Genomic DNA, 21,007 nt, shown 5'->3' with positions numbered 1-21,007 from the left:
AAAGTAGTAGCAACGAAATTAGAAATATATATTATTTGAAGCTTGGAATTTTAATATGTTTCAATTATTTATATGTGTATTAAAATAGTAGTCCTAGCGTCAGCGTAGCGTCGTAAAATAGTAGTCGTAAAAATGCGAAATGCGAAATGCTTGAAGCAAATATGTATATTAAGCTTTTTGAAAAACTAAAAAATTAAAGTTTATATACACAAGTAAGTATCGTATACCAAATCAGTCAAACTAGTAATCCTTGTAAAATAATACTTTTTCTTGACACCATACATTTTAGGGAAATATGCAAAAAAAGTACAAGTATAAGTTTTCAAAACAAGATTTATTTCGAAATACTCAATGTTATAATATAAAAAATATATGAACTTTAGTAACTAAAGGTATCTTGTGACAAATAATAGAACTAACGATATGTTATTATAAAAGAGCTTTTTGAGCTTATAAAATTATGAAACAATTTTTTTTTCAACAATGCCAAATGATCCCAAATCTCCAAGAAAATGTTAATTATTTTAATATTTTTTTATGCGTCATTAGAATTCCTCATAATCTAAAATTTTTCATACAACAATATAAAATATTTGGTTAATTAAATATTAATCATTTACTAAATATTTGAGCACCGTTTGACCCGTATTATAAGTTTTAAATTTAATACACTTGCCTCTGTCAACTTAAATTTGGTAACTTTCAAGCAATATTTTTTATTAAACTTATGAATAAAACCTTACTTTTTTGATATAAGTTTAAGTTTTCACGAATGTATTACATAATCTTTATAATTTCATTTTCCTTTAATAACAGTAGATAATATATGAAATGCACTTGATTCGCATTGTCATTGTAAAATTTTAAAAGATTTTCTGTATTCGTTTATTTGTTAACGTTATGATAGGTAAAAAGTATTTTTGTTACGAATTCTTGTCAAAAACAGCTGCTCCTAACATAGGTAGGTGTTTCACCACTGGTTCTCCGTAACTAAAAATATTCTTTATCGGATCAAACCAACTTACTAAAAAAGATAATATGAACATCCAAAAGAATATTTTGACCACCCAGTCTAAAATGTATAAGCTGAAAAGGAAAAAATATGATTGTTACAGGAAATAATATTATATGAAACTCATATGTACCTAAAATTTGAAGATTTCCTTCAATCTCCCTAAGATCTCAAGATCAGATCCTAACCTGGTGGCCATGGGACCACCTTGAAAGTACTCTTTCAAATATAAAAATAATTTTTAAAATTGGTTCACAATGACGAAGAAATTGATGGATGTACATAAAAGAAAATATAGTTGTTGAATATAGCACTCTCTCTCTCTTAGGAAATCGATTAAAATAACAAGTTTATTACTTAATCGCGAAAACAAAACAACTCAATTTCTATTACTATAATTTATAGGAAAAAAATAAAAATTAAACCACCGTCTAACTATCAGTGTTCATGAGATTCGTGGTGACGGGACCGGACAGACAGACAGCGAAGAGGGGTTTCAAAGGGGGCTCAAAAAGTAACATACTTTTTGGGTACAGACCTCTCAAAATGACCCATCAAAATACTTACAAATTATGATAAGTCCTGTTAATAGCTATTTTGCTCGGATCTTCTTTAAGACAGTACACTCGGCCGCCTTCCACACATTGCTGCATATACTTATTGCGGTCGGCATTCGTTAAATCTGTGTTAAATATAATTTTTTCCTCTTCGCCTAGTCTACTATGAATACTATCGTAGTTTGGACAAGGAAAATTCCAGGGTCTCATTGTGAAGTATTGTAATACTTCCAATCCTTGACTAATACGATCTTGAATTCGCACCATACTGTGGTGGTGGTGGTGGTGATGGTATAAATGGAAAAACAGGTGGTGTTAGTTGGTTTTTTGTGTGATTGATATGATTGTGTAAATTAATGTTAAACTGATTTATATTACAAAATTGAAGTTTTAGAAGTATAATTAAACTTGATTTTTTTTTCTCTCAAAAGTTACTTCTTTAAATAATATAAAGAGAAGTATCTTGATTTTGAGGCCGTCGTGGTGCAGCGGCCCAAGGATGTGACTGTAACGCGACGGTTGTGGATTCGTTGACCGCTGGAGGAAATGTAATTTTTATTTACATTTTCATTTTTTCGCTCTGGTCGTTGCCAAAAACGCCAAAGAGCCGCGTTGAGTTTCTCCACCCATCACGCAAGCCTCCAGAATTTGGCAGAAAGTGGGGAACGGAGTGTCTTAATACTAGGTTCCCTCTGCCTATCCTGCTATATGCGGGATAGAGCGTGAAGCTGATTATCTTGATTTTAACTAATAAGTACAATTCCTACACTAATGTGTGTGTATTATAATTAGTTACTTACAGACGTTTTTGTCCCAATAAGAACAATATGAAATCAATAAAATAAGCTGGCAGTAAATGATAGAAAATCCTTCTAAATTCATGTAAAATTATATTAGTCGTTATATCCCCATTAGGGTACCACAACGGCCATGCTAAGGGGTACTTCCGGGCGTAGTCTTTGGCGACTTTGAGAACATCGCCCCAAGTGGTGGGCTTTTGATGACCAATATTTACGTTGTATACTGGTATGGTTTCCGATCTGAAAGACAATTAAATTATATCTTATGATTATTATCTTCTCCTATTGGAAATATTGCACTTTAACTTCAATTTTGTCCGGGGACAGGTGTGGTTCCACTTCTCGCGGATTATTCAATGCACTGTGAGAAATCTTTTTAATTACTTTAATTTTTTAATATATTAGTAACAGAGACTGTGAAGAATTAACTGGTAGGCACATACAAGTATTGTTTTTAATACAGGGATTCTATTAAGAAAAAAAATTATATTGCTATTATCATACAATAAATATATAAGTAATTAAAGGTATTGTATTTTACATATGACCTGCTTATGGTGATTTTTTAATAAAATAAAACAAATAAATAGTTTAAAAATGCCGCTCTTCCTCTATACTCTGGGGCACTGATTTAAATGCTTTACGTATTTTCAATTTATTTTTATATATATCAAAGATTAATTTAAATAAAAATCTTTCTTACTTCTCTGTCTTCGTCCCTTCAATCATACTTATAGCTATAATACCATTGATAGCAGTATCAACAGGTACCACCTGTGCAAGCAAGTTGCCATCACATAGCATTGTCCTTATTACACCCTTGCCAGCCCCGAGCATCAGACCTACTGGACCATTGAGGTTGTCCACCCAACCTGGCATAGGTTCCTTGTAGGCTGGACATACTGGAATTTTGTAATATTATTGTTAAATATTTTTTGTATATTCTTTAAAAAGCATTTTTGTTTTTAAGTGTGGTAATAATAATTTAAAATTAATGTTGTAATTACTATGTTGTAAGAATAGATTTCTTGAAAAAAAAATACTAAAAAAAAAAACTTTGCTTCCCTCGCGAATAATAGATTTTATAATAATATTTAATGGTTTATTCGTCTAACACGAACCAAAACATTAGAAAGTAATACATAAATATTGACACCGCGTGTTAGGTCCAAGGGTTGAAGAGGTCACAGGCGTGCCACTTACCCAAGTTAAATATGCAAGATACTTGCGAAAGTTGTTATTGGAAAGCTTATTTATATTTACTTTGACATTATTACTTAATTTTTTTTTAATAGTATTACGACTGTAGAGTGCCCCGGGCACACTGTCCACCGGCGCGCACGACCGTCTTTAAGGAGGGCTGGAGGAGGGCGTTTTTTTTAAATAAAATACGTGTCCGAATACACTTTCAAAAATAATCATGAAATTACGCACATTTTTGGGCCTCTGGACTAGAACCTCTAATTAATAATTAAGCCAATCGAGTCGCAAGGGCACACGTATGTAACTGTAAATGAGACTGGATGTGGATTCGATCCCCGACCCCGACTCAAATTAAATATTTATTTAAATTAGTATTTTCATTTCTTCACTCTGGTGTCTGGACACTCAACAAGCAAAGTTTCCAGAATTCGGAGTAAAGTGGACAACGGAGTATCCTAACACTAGCTTCCTTCTGCCTACTGTTGCTGTTGCGTGCGGGTCAATAAATAGTAGCAATATCAAATTAATATTATGAAAAAACATTTAGACTAATTATTAACTTAAAAGAAAAATGGTCCCATTGTTTGAATTTCATATCATAAACTATCAATTATAGCTTTAGATGGCGTTGCATTTTACAATGCAATCTACATTACAAACTAAAAATATAACATAAAAATAAAATTATTCACATGTTAATAATGTAAAATATATTAAAATTTTGAATGAAAATGAAAAATCAATAAATATTTTAATATTCATTTTTAATAATTAAAAGAAAAGGGATAGCTCTAATGTCTTTTCTTTTATAAGAGCCTGGTAGTGTCGCTTAAAAATATGGAAATGGATCAATATTTGCGATGCGCTGTAGTAACCTGTCATAGAAAAGGAGGCAGCGACCGGTTTCATATACCTAACCGTTTTGACGCCTTTATAAAATTATTTTATATAAGATTTCATTTAGTACTTGTGTATAGAAGTTAATGGTTATGTTAAAATGTTATTTATTGTTTTAAGCTAGGTATTTTTATTACTTATGAGGGCTAACGTAATAAATATAATGGTGATTGTTATTATAATTTTTTTAGCTTCATACTGTATACCGCACATAGCATGTATGCAAAAGGAACCTAGGAACCTAATAGTAACACAATATATTCCCTTTAAGACATTTCTGTTTCCTATTTTTCGCCGAATTCTGAAAGCATTGGGTGTTGAGTGGGAGCTGAGCGAGTGGAAATCGAACCCACGACCTATCGCGTTTACGATCGCACGCTTTTGCCCCAGCGCGGCGACTGGCTTCACTTATTAAATTATAGAAAATTATAAAGTAATTTTCAATAAATATTTTCATCGCAGATTTAGACTTCACAAATGTTACACAAAGTCTATCTAGACTTGCTTAAGTCTAGAAATAGCAGCTATCTCCTAGACTATTGGTTATTGATTTACAAGTAAGTACACAAATGCATATCTATCTCTTTCGTCAGACTGCATCTCGCATCTCTTCAAATGATATGCACTCCTGGTACCGATGCATCGTTATATTTCGCTATACAATGTAAATTATATAGAAAAAGTGCATCGTACTTTTTTACTTCATTTATGCAGTTAGTTGTTATATGGTGTTTTAGTTAATTAAATAAAATATGTGTAAATTTGAGTTCTTAACTTGTATGGGACCATGGCTTATAGTTGTTGTTGATTTATTTAAATGATTATAACTATATTTGTTATTATAATATTTATTATACTTAATATACTTAATTCTCCTAAATATTCGTATAAAAATTATATTTAAAGCAAAAACTATTCCTTGTATATAGATTTGAAAATGCTCTATTTTCTTTTTATTTTATACCAAATTGGTGGTTAAAAAAAGTTTAAGAAATGGAAAACTGAAATGAAACGTCTTTAGATCCCAGTAATTTTGAAAACTCTCGCTTTTTATAATTTAACAGTGACATTGAAAAATCACTACTAAATATTTTCCGTCATAATTCTATTTCTTGTTTTTATAGCTTCACGCTGTATCCCGCAAACAGCAGGATAGGCAGAGGTAACCCCTAGTATTAGCCGTTGCCAATTACCGCCGAATTCTGGAGGCATTGGGAGTTGAGTGGCAGAACTCAACTCAAGAACGCTTTCTCTGGAAACCAAAACGAATGATATTAAATTAACAATTACTTTAAACCAACAATTTCTTTATATTATATCATCTGAAAGTCTAATTTAAAATACCGTTTAAGATTAGAAGAAACTCAACAGCGCGTAAAATAACCAATTTAGTATATACATTGAGATATAAACCTGAATGAAGCCTTTTGTTTATTTTCTATTTATTTTTATATGATAGTAACAACATTAGTTATTTAATTTTCCGCTTTTTGCCAAGAGGCCGTACCAGAGTAGAGTTCTCCGCATGGTATTTGAACTCAGAACCATTATGTTCAGTTAAAAGTGTTTACTGAGTCGCGATGACATATCCCATTATTTAGTACGAAATAGACTAATTAAAGATATATTTCCTATAAATAGTTTATAAATTTAGGCCAGTGGCACAGAGGCACAAGCGTGTGACTGTAAAAGCGATAGGTTGTGGGTTCGATTGTTTGAGTTCCGCCACTCAAATCAAATGCCTCCAGAATTCGAGGGAAAGTGGGGAGAGGGGTGTCTTAACACTAGGCTCCCTCTGGTTACCCTGCTGCAAGTGGAATACAAATTAAAATCTTACCAATGCTCGGCCGAGCGATGACCACAGGAAGGTTTTTGTATTCATTTTCCACCACCGCCTCCGCCAATCTCTTTGAGAACGTATAACAATTGGGATGTTGACGGAGAAGTGACGGTGTCAATATGTTTACTTGTTTACCATCCAGCCATTCGATAAGATGCATAACGTCTGAGGGATTTACTGGAGGCGCGTGCATCTGTATAAGAGACAAATAAAAAGTATTTTTTTAAATCCATAAGGTACTCGGTTTTTGGTCTATTTTGAAGAACTCAACACCGCACTATGTCTAGACTGAGACATTTTCAGACATTTTTTTCCGACTGTATAGCATTTTCCGTGGGGCAATGTTATGGGTTTAGGTACTGTCAGACAATTCTTAAATTTGGCATGGTATCGTTAAATAATAATAACTATTACTTTTATATTTTTAAATGTATCTTTTTTATAATAACTTATATTTAAAAATGTTAAATTGATTCAGTAATTTAATAAAAGTATATTCAATTTACTATTAGATAATATGGCAATAATTCATCTAGGCAGGCAGGCAGAATGAGCCTATGGTTAAGATATTCCGCTCTCCACATTTCACCGAATTCTGGAGGCATTGCATGTTGAATGGTGGGGACATTAAGTATTTCATTTCCTCTAGTGGGAATCGAACCCACAGCCTGTCGTGCTTACAGTCTCACGCTCTATACGTCATTGATCACTAAGGTAGAAAAAATAGATAATTCTTCTTTTGTTACGCTATATTTATATGCATTATATTTTTTAATTACCAACATTGTTGGCTTTTTAAATTACAAACCGGTCTTACTGACACGTACTCGTACCTACGGACAGGACATCGCAATTGTTTTTTTTTTTTTTAATTATATGATAATAATAATAATTGCAAATAACCTGATGACCTTAAACTAAGTAGTTTATACCTACTTATAAGGATATACTAAACTAAAATATGATATGATGATAATATAGAGCATTGTAAAAAATAAAATGTCATTAATGAGTATCGAACCCAATATCTATTTTTTCAGCAGTTTCAATTATATTTTTAAATAAAAGCAAATATATAACATATTCGTAGTAAATACCTCGAATTCGGCGGAAAGTGGGGAGCGGAGTGTCTTCACACTAAAACCAAAAAAATTAAATCTTTTGAAAGCTCACCTTTTCCTCCAAAACTGCATAATCAGGATAGCAAAATGCAGTAGATAAATGTATAAAAACAAGTAGTTTGCTTAACTTCTTCGCCACGTTTAAGGTCCTTTGCGTGCCACACGTGTTCATGTTTACATTGTCTTTTAGAGGCGCTTCCAGCCTCAAAGTAGCGGCAAAGTGGAATAATATGGACACCTCATTAGATAAATTTTCTATTTCTCTATCAGAGAGCCCGAAATCATCGAATAGTACATCTCCTTGTAGTGGTTTGATTTTCTTGAAACTATCCGGTCTTTTGTTCCTCAGTCGGTCGAATAACTGAAATTTATGTTTACCTTACAGTTAGTCTACTTATTTATTCTGATTAGACTTAATTTTATGTTAAATAGTTATTAAATTAAGGTGAAAAATTATGATATCATTATAATTTCTTTTTAGATCAAATTCGGTTTTAATAAAAACCTCTTATGAAAATAGTAATTTTCAATGATAACTTACGTACAAAATAACGAAAAATATACTTAGCAATTTACAGTTAAATTAGTAATGATTCATGTTCTAATTGGTGTACAGAAATATTTTATTATAAGAAAGTATAAAAATGATGAGACAATTTGGAGTGGTCTTCGTGGCGCAGCGGTACATGGGTTGACTGCAACGCGACGGTTGTGAGTTCGATCCCCACTCGAGGAAACGAAATATTTATTTCCATTTATATTTTCATTTCTTGGCTCTGGTGTCGAGGTAAAAGAGCGGCGACTCAAAACGCAAACAGCCTCCAGAATGCGGCGAAAAGTGGGGAACGGAGTGTCTTAACACTAGATTCCCTCTGCCTACCCTGCTGTGTGCGGGATACAGCGTGAAGCTGATTTATTTATTTATTAGTAGTAACAATTATTCATAAAAACAATAAACGCACTGGTAAACGTTGCATGTCTTCAAATCTTTGGTTAATCGATTTCCCCCTTTTCGGTCGCATCAATACATAGACATTTCCAATGTCTGGTATACTATATAGGAGTTTTTCGATAAGAACTTTTCCCATGAATCCTGTCCCACCAGTCAATAGGACGCTCTTCCCCTTATAAAATTCTCTGATCGATGAATCGGGCGCCATGCCTGTAAAAAATAAATATCAATTACGTAAAAACGGCCAACAGATTTCCTTCAAACTTGGTATACACATCATTTATGAAGTCGATAAAAGTTGCAGGATTATTTTTTCTCCCATTAACTAGTATAAATATCTTACTGGGGACAATTCAGAAATTTTAGATTCGAAAGACGCCTGAACCGTTTGGAATAATTATTTTTTTGTTTGAAAGAGTAAACCTCACAGGTGGTCCCATGGTGACCATGTCAAGATCTGATGATTGGGTCCTGGAGAAATCGAGGGAACTCTTTACAAGGATTTAGGTATTTTTTGTATAGACTCGTGTTTGCTTTCGGAAAGCACAATTTGATGACGTGGAACTGATGATGAAGACTATAGTTGTAATACCTACTTTTACTGTAATACTTACAAGGAAAAACATTGTTGATAATGACAATGAGATTCCTCAATTTGCATTTCTTTTCAACCAACTTAAAAAAAGAACATGTTCTCATATTCAACCGACTTCAAAAAAGAGAAAGGTTCTCAATTTGCCAGAATATTTTTATGTAGTTATGTTCTTGTGAATATGGCAAATTACATGGGACAACCACTACGTACTCGTCCGATAAGCATTCTTTTAAGGTGGATGGTGGATAGCCATCACTTAAAATCTTACACCGACTTCAAAATTATAAAATCTTTATTTTTTACTTTTTACTTTATTGTTTAATGGTTTGCTTTTTTTTAAAAAAATAGTTTATTTTATTCCTATCGCTTATTTCCGCTAGTGTATTACCTCTCATTGCACAAATTAAAAACTAAGACAGTGTAAGATTCGGCGTTTTCGGTCGCCTTTCACTGTGCAGTTGTTTTTATAGCGTGGTCGGCCACGTGCTTCTGAACATAGAGTAAGGGAAATGAAAATGATATAAGGTATAGTCTCCTTATGCTTAATTTTTTTGTCACTATGAACTATTGAGTTTATTATTTCTGTATTTTAATGTATTTTCACTAATTTGCTTAAAATTAAGAAAAAATACATATTATATTCATGAAAAGAACCTTCATAGCCTCACTTTATTGTCTATCCATCTGTCCAAGACTCATTTACCACTTTTGACCTGTAGGATTCTTCCTGTTAACTTAGAATTAAAAAACTTGGCAAAAACTGAGAGCTTAGAGTAAAAACAAAAAAATATGATATTTCTGTAGTAAATTTCATACAAATTGTATGTCGACCCCCACAAACTTAAGTTTGCTTCTACCTCCCATTGACCCGAAATTTGTATGGAAATGAAAAATACAACTTGACAAATACTGTATTTTTCATTTGTTCAGATACCTTCAGTGGTCTCGAACTCACTACCATCTTGTACAGACACTTTTAGAGAACAACTAAGGTGTTTCTGGATGTATCATTTCTGTCTCGTAGTCTTAGATGAAGCGTATCTATCTTGTCACCGGTTTGCATAACATCGTTGACCTGGTTGGACCACATATTTTTCGTCGTTTTTGGTAAGCGTTTGGTCCCTTCTACTATCTTGTCTTATAAACTTAACTACATAGACATGTACAAATTCTTCTTGCCTACTATTGTTTTTAAGAATTTAAAATTTTTGATAATTTCGTCTATTGATATTTTTTATATACTCAATTTTTTTATTTGAAAAATCACCTTGAAACATTACCAAATAACTAGAACCTATGTATGTACATAAATTATAATAATTAAGACTTTGTTTTATATATTTACATTTCAAAGTGCAGTTTCATGAATTTATAAGGTAATTACCAGCGTTTACACGCTAATATTGTGTTTACCAATTTATTATGTAAAACGTATATTAATAACTTGAGGTCAGTACTGGCGCAGGGGCACATGTGTGTGACTGTAAACGCGACAGGTTGTGGGTTCAATTTTCACTCCAAGAAATGAAATATTTAATATTTTCATTCAGTGTTGAAGCAAAAACGCGGCGTTGAGTTCCGCCACTCAACAGGTAATGCTTCCAAAGTTCGGCGGAAATTATTGAATGGAGTAACTTAACTCTACTCTTCCTCTGCGATACAGCGTGAAAGTATATAATCTATCGACTATTATGGCAAGGAAGTAGTTTGTATAGCAGTGTACAGACATCACTAAAAAAAGGGGAAAGGCTGATAAGCTGTTGTAACGTTATTATTGTATCCGAGTGAAACGACTTGTGTTGATGGAGCACGTACTGCTTAATGTCAATAAAACCACATTGCCACAGTCAATAGGAAATGAGTCTTTCATTTGAAACATAAAATTAATAAATCATTAATAAATAGGTATGGGGAGTTCTATAGGTACGAAATTATTAGTCTTACAGAGAAGTTACCTTGGTTGTGCTTATCTTTTGACTATCGACAGGTGAATGACGTTCAGTTCCTCCACCTTATACGCAATCCCTCCAAAATTCGGCGGAAAGTAGAGAACGGAGTGTCTTAACAACTTATTGGTTCCCACTACCTAAAGACCGACCGTGCCTCGTAAGTGTACAAAGTAATAATTATAATACCTTTGTTCTATCTACTATCTAACATATTCGTATTATGGTTATATAGGCTTACATAACATTAATCTTATAAATATAAATATTTCCTAAGTGGGACTCGAACTCACAATTATCGTATAAATGGGACTATTGACAACTGATCTGCTATGGTGCTATAAATAATTAATTTGAATATGCAAACGTCTGGCTTTGCTTTTTTCCTTTCTACCTTGAAAGTCGGACGTTGCGAAACGTCAAATCTACTTGATGACCGACATCGCTAGTTTGCGGTGTCAAAAGGCGTATAGCTTTTAAAAAATATATTTCTTAACTATGTAAACCATATTACTTATTCAAAATATCGTATATGGGTTATATTACTTAATTTGTTTTAAGGTTATTTGGTGTTTTCGTTCATTTAATACATATTATATTCATAAAGTAGTGGTTTAATTCATTATTTTTAAATTTACTTCGTACAAAAGTTCTAGTTAAATCTGTTTTTAATTATTATGAAGCCATTTTAGCGTTGCCAAAAAAAGCCATTTGGTGAGTGTTTTTCGGAACACCTACTAATGAAAACAGATAACTAATATTTAATTCCCACTCGAAGAACTGAAATATAATATTTGAATTTTACAAAAATGACTTATGTTTATGATAATTTACCAAGCAATTATATATTTACAATATATATATTTTTTGTACATTATAAAACAAGAAAAAGCAATAAATATAAAAAATAACATTTAAACCTAGTAGCGATCTTAAATAAAAAATCAAATAAAATCACACACAGCAGGATAGGCAGACATCTAGTGTTAAGAAACTCCGTTCCCTACTTTCCGCCGAATTCTGGAGGCATTGTGTGCTGAGTGGCGGAACTCAACGTCGCGCTTTGCCTCGACACCAGTGCGAAGAAATGGAAATATTATAGAAAATTTAAATAAATATTTCATTTCCTCGAGTCACACTCGGTCATACTTCACACTACAGTCACACATGATTCTTAAATATCATCTTATATCATATCTTAATCTAAATACTTATACAATAAAGTGTGACCATTCTAAGTTTATTGTCTTAAGTGCACATTCACTACACCGTTAAAAAAAATAGTAGAGTTTAAAAGGATTGCGCCATACAATGCATCACATAATCGGTCGAAATTGTGGAGAGTACCTGGCGATTTGTAATGGTGCTGTGGTTTTTTTTGTATGTATTCGTATATAGTCGCTTTAAAAGCTTTCAAAGTTAGAGTTTTTAAAAATTTGTATTGAATATGAAATACGAATTATTATAAAAATAATTCTTACATTATAACGATTGAAGAAGCCGCACTCTTGTGCCTCAGCACTTATCTTCGATAGGTTGTCGGTTCGATTCCCACTCGAGGAATTAAATATTTAATACGCATTTGAGAGCAAAGCAGTTGAGTTCCACTGTCCAACACACGATGCCACCATAATTTGCGGAAAGTGGGGAAGAAAAGTATATATTTTTAGCTTAGTATATATTTATTCTTAATAATTAAGTATGACCATGTTTTATGACTTGTTTTTTACGCGATGGCGTTCGAGGAATACGCTGTATCCCGCACACAGCATGGTAGGCAGAGGAAACCTAATGTTAAGAAACTGGGACCGCTTTCCCCCCACTTTCTGCTGAATTCTGGAGGTATTGTGTGTTGAGTGGCAGAGCTCAACGCCGCGCTTTTGCCTCGACACCAGAGCGAAGAAATGGAAATATAAAAGTAAATAAATATTTCACTTCCTCGAGTGGGGAACGAACCCACGACAGTCACGTTACAGTCATACCCTTGTGCCGCTGCGCCACGACGGGCTCTTATTTGGTTTTGTATGTCTAAAAAACTTGGTTCTAACTTAGTTTATATGCAAGAAAGTCTCGTTTACAATGTGAGTTACGAAAAGTTAGCCATTAAGGCTTGCCAGGCTCCATTCACGTATTTACCGAAGCGTGAATTCCTAAATAAAGCTATGTTTTTACTAAATCATGACAGAAAAAAATGTTTGCTTAAAAAAAATTATAGGTATAAATTACATTAAATATACTATGTTATTTAATTTGTATCATAAATTATACGAATTCTTCTATAATTTATGACACAAGTTAATTTTTTTTAGGCGCTGAATCCGGCACCTACATAGCAGAGTGGGAACCTGGAAAGCTATTGTTAAAACACTCCGTTCTCAACTTGCCACTAAATTGAGGATGTATTGCGTGTTGAGTGGCGGAACTCAACGCCGAGGCCAATATTTCAATTTAACGAACGAACGAACCCACAACATATCAATTTAAAAAAAAAAGCTCCTGATACTATTGATAATATAAAAAAAACAATAACATACCTATATATAATTATAAAATAATATAATAATATAGCTAATGATTTCATTATAATTGATTCACTTTGCAATTTTTTTTTTTATTTTTTTTATTATTTCCTTATTTTAACTCAGGAGTATTTACGAGTAACTTTAGAAGCTTTTAATTTTTTGTCATAAAAAAAGATAATATAATTAAAATATTCATATAATAAATAAATATTGGATAATACATTAAATATATCAAACAATAATATTTCGCTCAGGCAGTGAAAAATTTCATGGAAAAGCATCATAAATGACCTTCAAAATTTGTAACAAAATGATAAATATTTTTTTTTGTTATCACACTATATATTATACACTTAACATTCGCATTGCATTAGGCTGCATATATTAAATACAACTCTATATAATAAAAGGATAATAAAAACAATTCTGTACATTTACCTAATATTTAAAAAAAAACATCAAAATAGGTTCACCCAGTCAAAAGTTCTGAGGTAACAAGCATAAAAAAATTAAAAAATACCATAATAATATTTCATATATCAATAACCGTTTAAGTTAAATTATTCAAATTTTATATATATCTATATCACGAACTAATGGACTAGATTTGTTTGCATGTAGACTAATTGGCTTACCAATAATGAAGGGCTCAAAACTAGCTTAAAATAGTTCGTGTAAAATAACCTTTAGTGCGTGTGTTGATTAAATAATTAAAATTGACGACTGTTACAAGAGAAAAACAACTCTCTACTCTTTTAACTCTCTCTCTATTCTACTCTTTTAAGATGTCGTTGTGGCCCAGAGGCATAAGGTGTGACTGTAACGCGACAATTGTGGGTTCGATCTCCATACGGGGGAATAAATTATGTCTACCATTTACGTAGTACCAAGGCATTAGATAAATAAATAAAATTATCTTACATATTAAACATAAAATAAGGCCGTCGTAGCCTTGTAGCGCGCGTTAGACGCAACGGCATATTGTCTCAGTGTGAACGCGGTTATTGAGAGTTCGTTTCCCACTCGGGGAAATTAAAGATTTTCTTCTCAAAAACAGTGCGGTGCTCGGAGAACTTAGTGTCTTATCACTAGGTTCCCTCTGCCTACTCTGTTATATACAGGTTTGCGCTCGCTATATTGTGAGGCGAAAATTTGTACTTTCTAACATCTATCCAAAGTAAACATATTCAACTAAGTAACATGCACAAGTATTTGTTTATTTTCTTAGCATATTCAATTATTACTAAAGTTGAAGACCAATCATTATATTTTACAACCTATTGTTATTTACTTTATTTACTTATATTCCATAGGGCACTTTGTATTTTGTATATATAAATACCTAAAGTGTTTTAAAGGGTTACCTAAACTTAAATATTTCGACTATAGGCCGAGTGCGAATTCTATAACGAGTTCAGGTACAATATATTTTATAATAGCGACTCACGCGCGGCTTCGCCCGCTTATATTTATTGTTAATAGCCAAATTATACAAAATGATTTAATTAATTATTAGATGAACTGTTGCCCACAGGCACACACACATGTTATCCTGATGTACGAGTATAAGCTATATTACTGTAAAGTTTACTCTAAATCTGTTCAGTAGTTATTCATATTTATAATGTTAGTAGGACAGGTACCCATAGCGTACCCAAAAAATTACATGTACGTTTGTACTGTATGTTTGTACCGTGCCTAGTTATTATAATTATACTAGGTATCACATTACTTATATCTTAGCTATAATTATTTATTTAATGACATTGGCGAAATTATTATTATCATATGTAAATAACTCAAGTTGTATGCATACCCATTTTGCAGTTTATCTATAATTTAAAGATCACATTTTAAATCGAGGTTAAGTAGTACTGGCATTGGAATATTGTAAATAGATCTTGTTTACTTTACACAAAAATACCAAATTCTGGTAGAGCCTATATAAATAAGATTTTATTATGATTAACGCTACACACAAATTTTAACTTATTGTTTTATTATTCCCGCTGTATCCCGCATACAGCGTGGTAGACAGGGAGAACGTAGTTCTAAAGCAATCCGAAACTGCTCTCAACTTTGATTTCGTTCTTGAGACGCCATTTTCATAACATATACCTACCTAAAATCTCAGAGTTGGGACTACATATATATTAAGATCCTTAGTCAGGCACAGAAACTACAATAATTTAACTATAATCAATTAGCCTTTAAGTTATATAATATACTAGCTGCCCACCCGCGGCTTTGCTTGCGTGAACTACATTATTATTAATTTCTGTCTTCATGAGTACCTACGTCCTATAAGTGACGTCCATGCAAAATTGAGACTCCTAGCATTTGTAGTAACGAAGTTTCATACAAACTTTCAACCCCAAAAACAACCCCTTAGAAGTCGAATATTACAAATTCCCGTCTTAGCGAGCACCTACGTCCTATAACTAGCTCCTGTGCAAAATTTGAGATTCCTAGCACATGTAGTTTCTGAGATTTCGTGATGAGTGAGTGACCTTTCGATTTTTTTATATATAGATAAAAAATATAACTATATCTTCTTAATGTAGGTATGTATTGCAATGTTGTCTTTATTTAACACAACGGTAGTAGTTACAATGAGGTAAAAAAACAAAAAGGTTATTAATGTCAGATATACAAGATAAATCCTTCCACGAGTATTTTTAAATGTAACTAATTTTGAACAAACAAAACCTGTATTAACAATTACAATTTTTCACTCCAAAGAAAATAGTCAAAGCTTTTTTATAACAATGATCAGACGAGTGATAATTAAAGTTATCACTCGCTTTGCGCTGTATCCCGCACACGGCATGGTAGGCAGAGGGAACCTAGTGTTAAGATATTCCGTTTCCCACTTTCCGCCTAATTCTAGAGTCATTGCGTGTTGAGTGACGGAACTGAACGCCGCGCTTTGTCTTGACACCAGAGCGAAGAAATACAAATATAAATTTAAATATCTCCTTTCCCCGAGGTGGGGTCGAACCCACAAACAGTCGATGTTGCAGCCCACTTTGTGCCTCTGCGCCAATTTTATAAAACTAAACTCTTAGTAATACTTTCGCCAATTTCATGAAATCTTGTAAACGAATGCAAATCTTACAACGCCTATTCTATTTAGTGGTTAGTTTGACCGCAACATTAGATAACACTATATAATTTGAAATTTTCAACTATAACTACGAATAAGTTAACGAAAATCCTTGTCCTAATTAGGCTTTCATTATGCCAATTATGTATTGGTATATAACTAGCCGACTTAGAGCACGTAATTTGTGTTAAAAAGATCATTTAGGTCCTTATCAATTCCGCTCTCAGGTCTGATCAGATCGATCTTGAGATGCCGTGTTGGTTGTTTTCATTCATAAATTACATGTCTATGGATAAGTTATGCCGTTTCCATTCATAAATTATAATCTATGAATGAAAACGGCATCTCAATATCGCTCTCAAGATCGATCTCAAAGTTAAGAACCATCTACAAATATGGCCCCTAGCGTTTTTACTAACTATTTATAGTATTTTTATAGTCGTGTCGAATAAACTAAAAATATACTTAAATTACTTTAATATTTTTACATGAAAACAAGAAAATATTGTAATTTATTTCAAAAATACACATAATTGTTTTATATAACATATATTACATTACCGAAATTCTGTCTCAATTCGAGCGTGAAACGAACGCACGTTAATTGTTTTTTTTATTTTTTTTTTGACTTAACACGCATTTGTTCGTGCACTGTTACGTTTTTTAAAATATAGCAGGTACATATATTAGAAAGCACATACTTGTTTTTTCAGCTTCACGCTCTATCCCGTAATATGTATCTATAATATTTTTAGTCATTTTATGCAGGATCAACCGGTATAGTGTCTGTAAAATATTCAATACTCCACTTTAAATTTAGTGAAGCCAATCGTAGCGCAGGGGCACAAAGTGTGACTACCCTACTATCCCTACAGATTGTGGATTCGATTCCCATTCGAGGAAATAAAATATTTAATATTTTCAATTCGCTCTGGTGTCGAGGCAAAGCGCGGCGTTAAGTGCCGCTACTGAACAAAAACCACCAGAATTTGGTTGAAAATGGAATGAACGAAGTGTCTTAACATTAGGTTCCATCCGCCTATGCAAGAATTTGTTTTTAATTTAAACCAGGAATGCCTTATTTTATATTAGTCAATATTTGACAGTTAGCTGGCAAAAGTCAAATAAGTACCTCTCTTAGAATATAGTACAGGTTATTAAACGAATTTTAACGATTGTCGAACTTCACAGTCTGGTGATTATTTAAATTTAACCCGCTCAAAAATAAGAATTTCCTTCTTTAAAAAAAATAATAAATTTAAAATCGTAAACAATTAATATTAGTATAATGTGCAATTATTTTTTTTATTTCAGAATGAATCTCTATTATATAAAAGACAAAGAGAATTAGAGGCGTAACCCTCTACTTCTTGGTCTACAATATAAGTTGATGTTTGTTATCCTGATGCTAATGACGAGGTTCTCGACAAACTTGACCGACTTCAGAATTTGTGTATTCGTTTTATATTCGGCTTAAGCAAATTTGACCACGTGGCTTCCAGTGCGTTTACGCTGTAACCTGCACATTCTCACTCTTCTTTTTAACATTTTAAAGTCATCCTCTCCTCCTTACGTGAGGGAGCGTTTTCAATTGACACTTCCAAGTGAAAGACCTGTACGCTCATGTGTAACTCTAAGAAAGCTTGAGTACCCTATATTTAATACCTCTTTCTATGAAACACCCTTCACAGTTCAAGCAGTGCTCTTATGGAACTCACTATCTATCACTATACTGTCTGGCAATTCATCTCTAAATACTTTTTAAATCAAATTATATTTATGTAGTTATGATAATATTAATTAATATTATGTATATTTGTATGTAGGTTTATTATTATTATTAACATAATATTAAAATACCGCACCAGAAACATTTCTTGTAACATCTCCTACATTCAAGGGTTTCTGGTAGAAATCTCTATTAGAGATAAGTTATCCATTGTACACATTCTTTCTGTTGTCATAAGTTGTCGTTACTTTCTTTCTTATGTGTGGTACGTAATTAATAAAAAAAAAATAAGTGTTTTTCTTTCGTATATTTTCACAAACAGAGTTTGATGCTCATTTCTGCCTAGTATGAATTAATTTCAAATGTTTTGAAAGAAAAGAAGTAATGGACGTAACACAATCATTTACTGTGCGGCAAATACTTGAAGATATAAAAAAAATATACTCACACAAGTAAAGTTAGTATTGACAGTACCTAATCTAAAGCAAGACATAGTAAATTAAGTGTGTTATAATTATATTATACTCGTACATAGTGTTAAACGTTTATTGTAATTATGCTTCGGACCTGTTTTAGTTAATGGCTAATAATAATAATAATAAATATTTTTAAAAATTTATATGTACACCTAACTTTTTAAAAATAAGACTAATAAATCAGCTTCACACTGTATCCCGCAAACAGCAGCGTAGGCATAGATAACCTGAAGGCACTTCGTTCCCCATTTTCTGGAGTTGTTTTTTTTATATTTTTGGGGCAAATTTTGTTACAATTATAATTTCTGGTGTGTGCACCAGACTATTCTGGGCTGGACACTGTCCACCCGGTTCCCCCCTTCCTACATCCATGACCTAACGAAAGAAAAGTTGTAATAATTTAAAATATTAGTCAAGGAAAGTAATATTTTTTTTAAATTTATAGTTAATTCTATCCTATATCGTAAATTCATATAAGTTAAATGATAACAAATTTATAACGCTCAATACTTAGTGGGGAATTATTATCTACGACAATTATGGAATTATAATAATTTAAAAACAATATTTAATTAATAATCTAAATAAATTTAGAATAGTTTTTTTTCTATATTCGATATATTTATTTTTAAAATCCTAATACTTTACGAGAATAAAGATTAATTTATTCATATGCTTTAAAATTGTTGTCTAAACTACTCAAACTAGCGTTACCAGACGCCCCGATCTTGGCGGGACGTCCCGATTTTTAAACGACTGTATTTTTTTTTTTTTATTTTTTTTTATGTTTGTTACCTCATAACTTTTAACTGGGTGAACCGATTTTAATATATTTTTTTTATTTAGACCAAAAATTAAATGTCCCGATCGGGACAGGCAATGTCCCGCTTTTCACGGATTGTGAAAAACCTTTTTTTATTACTTGAACACTTTAATTAGTTACTAATAATTTCATAGCAATACAAATAACTATATTCTTAAGTTATGTAGGTATAATTATTCTGAATCGTTTTTAAATATAGTGAAGTTATTCTATTAAAAACATTTTATGAAGTTTTAATTTCAAACTTCAATAAATGGATAAATAATAAATTAAATTCTTATTATTTATTTTTTTTGTCCCGCTTTTGGCGCAAGCGTCCCGCTTTTTTACTTAAAATTTTCAAAAAATCCACTTCTCATCAAGAAAAAAAAAATCTGGCAACATTGATTCAAACACATAAGATATTATACATGTATCATAAAAATAACAAAATAAAATCAAATATAAATCTGTCAGTCATTATCTCGGTATAAACTGTCATAATAATCACAATTAATTACACTTTATATACAATCAATATAATTATAATAATATAATTTTTCCATTTAATATTTATTTATTGTTTTTACTTACCTTTAGAGCGGTATTAGTGTAAACTTAACGACAACCTCTCACGCACACCGTAACGTAACTGGCGCTCGCGCAGCTCCGACGGCGGATAAAAATTAAAAGTGCCCACTCGTTTTGTTGTTTTTTATAAATTTAGATCTCATTTATCCTTTTTTTAATTTATGAAATTATGCATAATCTCTCTAATTTGAGATGAAATATCTTTTTTTTAATACTTTTTTGGTCAATTGAAGACGTTTTTTGGGTAATTATTGAGGTTATGCAAATAATGGTTTAAGATTAGGTAATATAATTATAATTATGAAGATAATATTAAATGTTTTAATTTGATCAGATAAACCTACATGGAAATCTCGCAACCTCCTTCCATATTGTGGGTGAAATCAGAGGTTGTGTTTTAAAATTTGATATAAATCCTTTTGCTTTTCTTTTTCAATGACGTTCATCTCCGTTTGTATTTTATTTGCACCATTCATGGCTTGGGGAATATGTTAAGCAATCGGTTTTCTTTAGCTGTATCCCGCACATAGGAGGGAACCTAGTGTCAAGACACTCCGTTCCCCATTTTTGGTGACTGTAAACGCGACTGGTAGTGGGTTCGATCCCCACTCGAGGAAATGAAATAATAAATAAGCGCTGCCATGAGTTCCAGCAGTCTTCACGCAATGCCTCCAGAATTCGGCGGAAAATGGGGAAAAGGGCAAACGATTTTAATTTTGAATTATTACGTATGCAATGCATCTATCTTGATACGTCTCCCCATAGGTTAAATTCCGCTAGAGCTAGATGAACCCAATTATATCCAATTATTCGTAAAACTTAACTTAACGGGACTGAGAAATGTAATGACCAACAAAT

General features: G+C 32.2%; 1 protein-coding gene across 1 annotated transcript; it reads right to left on the bottom strand.

Annotated features, from left to right (window-relative positions):
• Window positions 1–316: 316 nt before the first annotated feature.
• Window positions 317–20,244, bottom strand: LOC146527280 (putative fatty acyl-CoA reductase CG5065). Its single transcript, XM_085205480.1, has 8 exons — window positions 20,153–20,244; window positions 8,393–8,592; window positions 7,483–7,791; window positions 6,307–6,502; window positions 3,073–3,271; window positions 2,370–2,609; window positions 1,580–1,837; window positions 317–1,086 (listed from the first exon to the last, which is right to left on the bottom strand). The coding sequence occupies exons 2-8, from the start codon at window positions 8,588–8,590 to the stop codon at window positions 924–926; spliced, it is 1,563 nt and encodes a 520-aa protein (XP_085061606.1). The 5' UTR covers window positions 8,591–8,592; window positions 20,153–20,244; the 3' UTR covers window positions 317–923.
• Between the last annotated feature and the right edge of the window lie 763 nt (window positions 20,245–21,007).

The sequence above is a fragment of the Heliconius melpomene genome, chromosome 21 (assembly GCF_056956725.1).
Source record: "Heliconius melpomene rosina isolate 202511_hmr_F chromosome 21, ASM5695672v1, whole genome shotgun sequence".
In the NCBI taxonomy this organism is placed as follows: Eukaryota; Metazoa; Arthropoda; class Insecta; order Lepidoptera; family Nymphalidae; genus Heliconius; species Heliconius melpomene.
Note: the sequence above shows the minus strand (reverse complement) of the source record. Positions and strands in the feature narration are given on the sequence as shown.

What these genes read in the sequence shown, in the direction of transcription:
- LOC146527280 (XM_085205480.1), bottom strand. Translation starts at nt 8,590, where the DNA reads ATGGCGCCCGATTCATCGATCAGAGAATTTTATAAGGGGAAGAGCGTC. An exon ending in ATGCAGTTTTGGAGGAAAAG is followed by an intron (nt 6,503 to 7,482) that starts GTGAGCTTTCAA and finishes TCTCTTATACAG; the next exon opens with ATGCACGCGCCTCCAGTAAA. An exon ending in TTATTGGGACAAAAACGTCT is followed by an intron (nt 1,838 to 2,369) that starts GTAAGTAACTAA and finishes CCACCACCACAG; the next exon opens with TATGGTGCGAATTCAAGATC.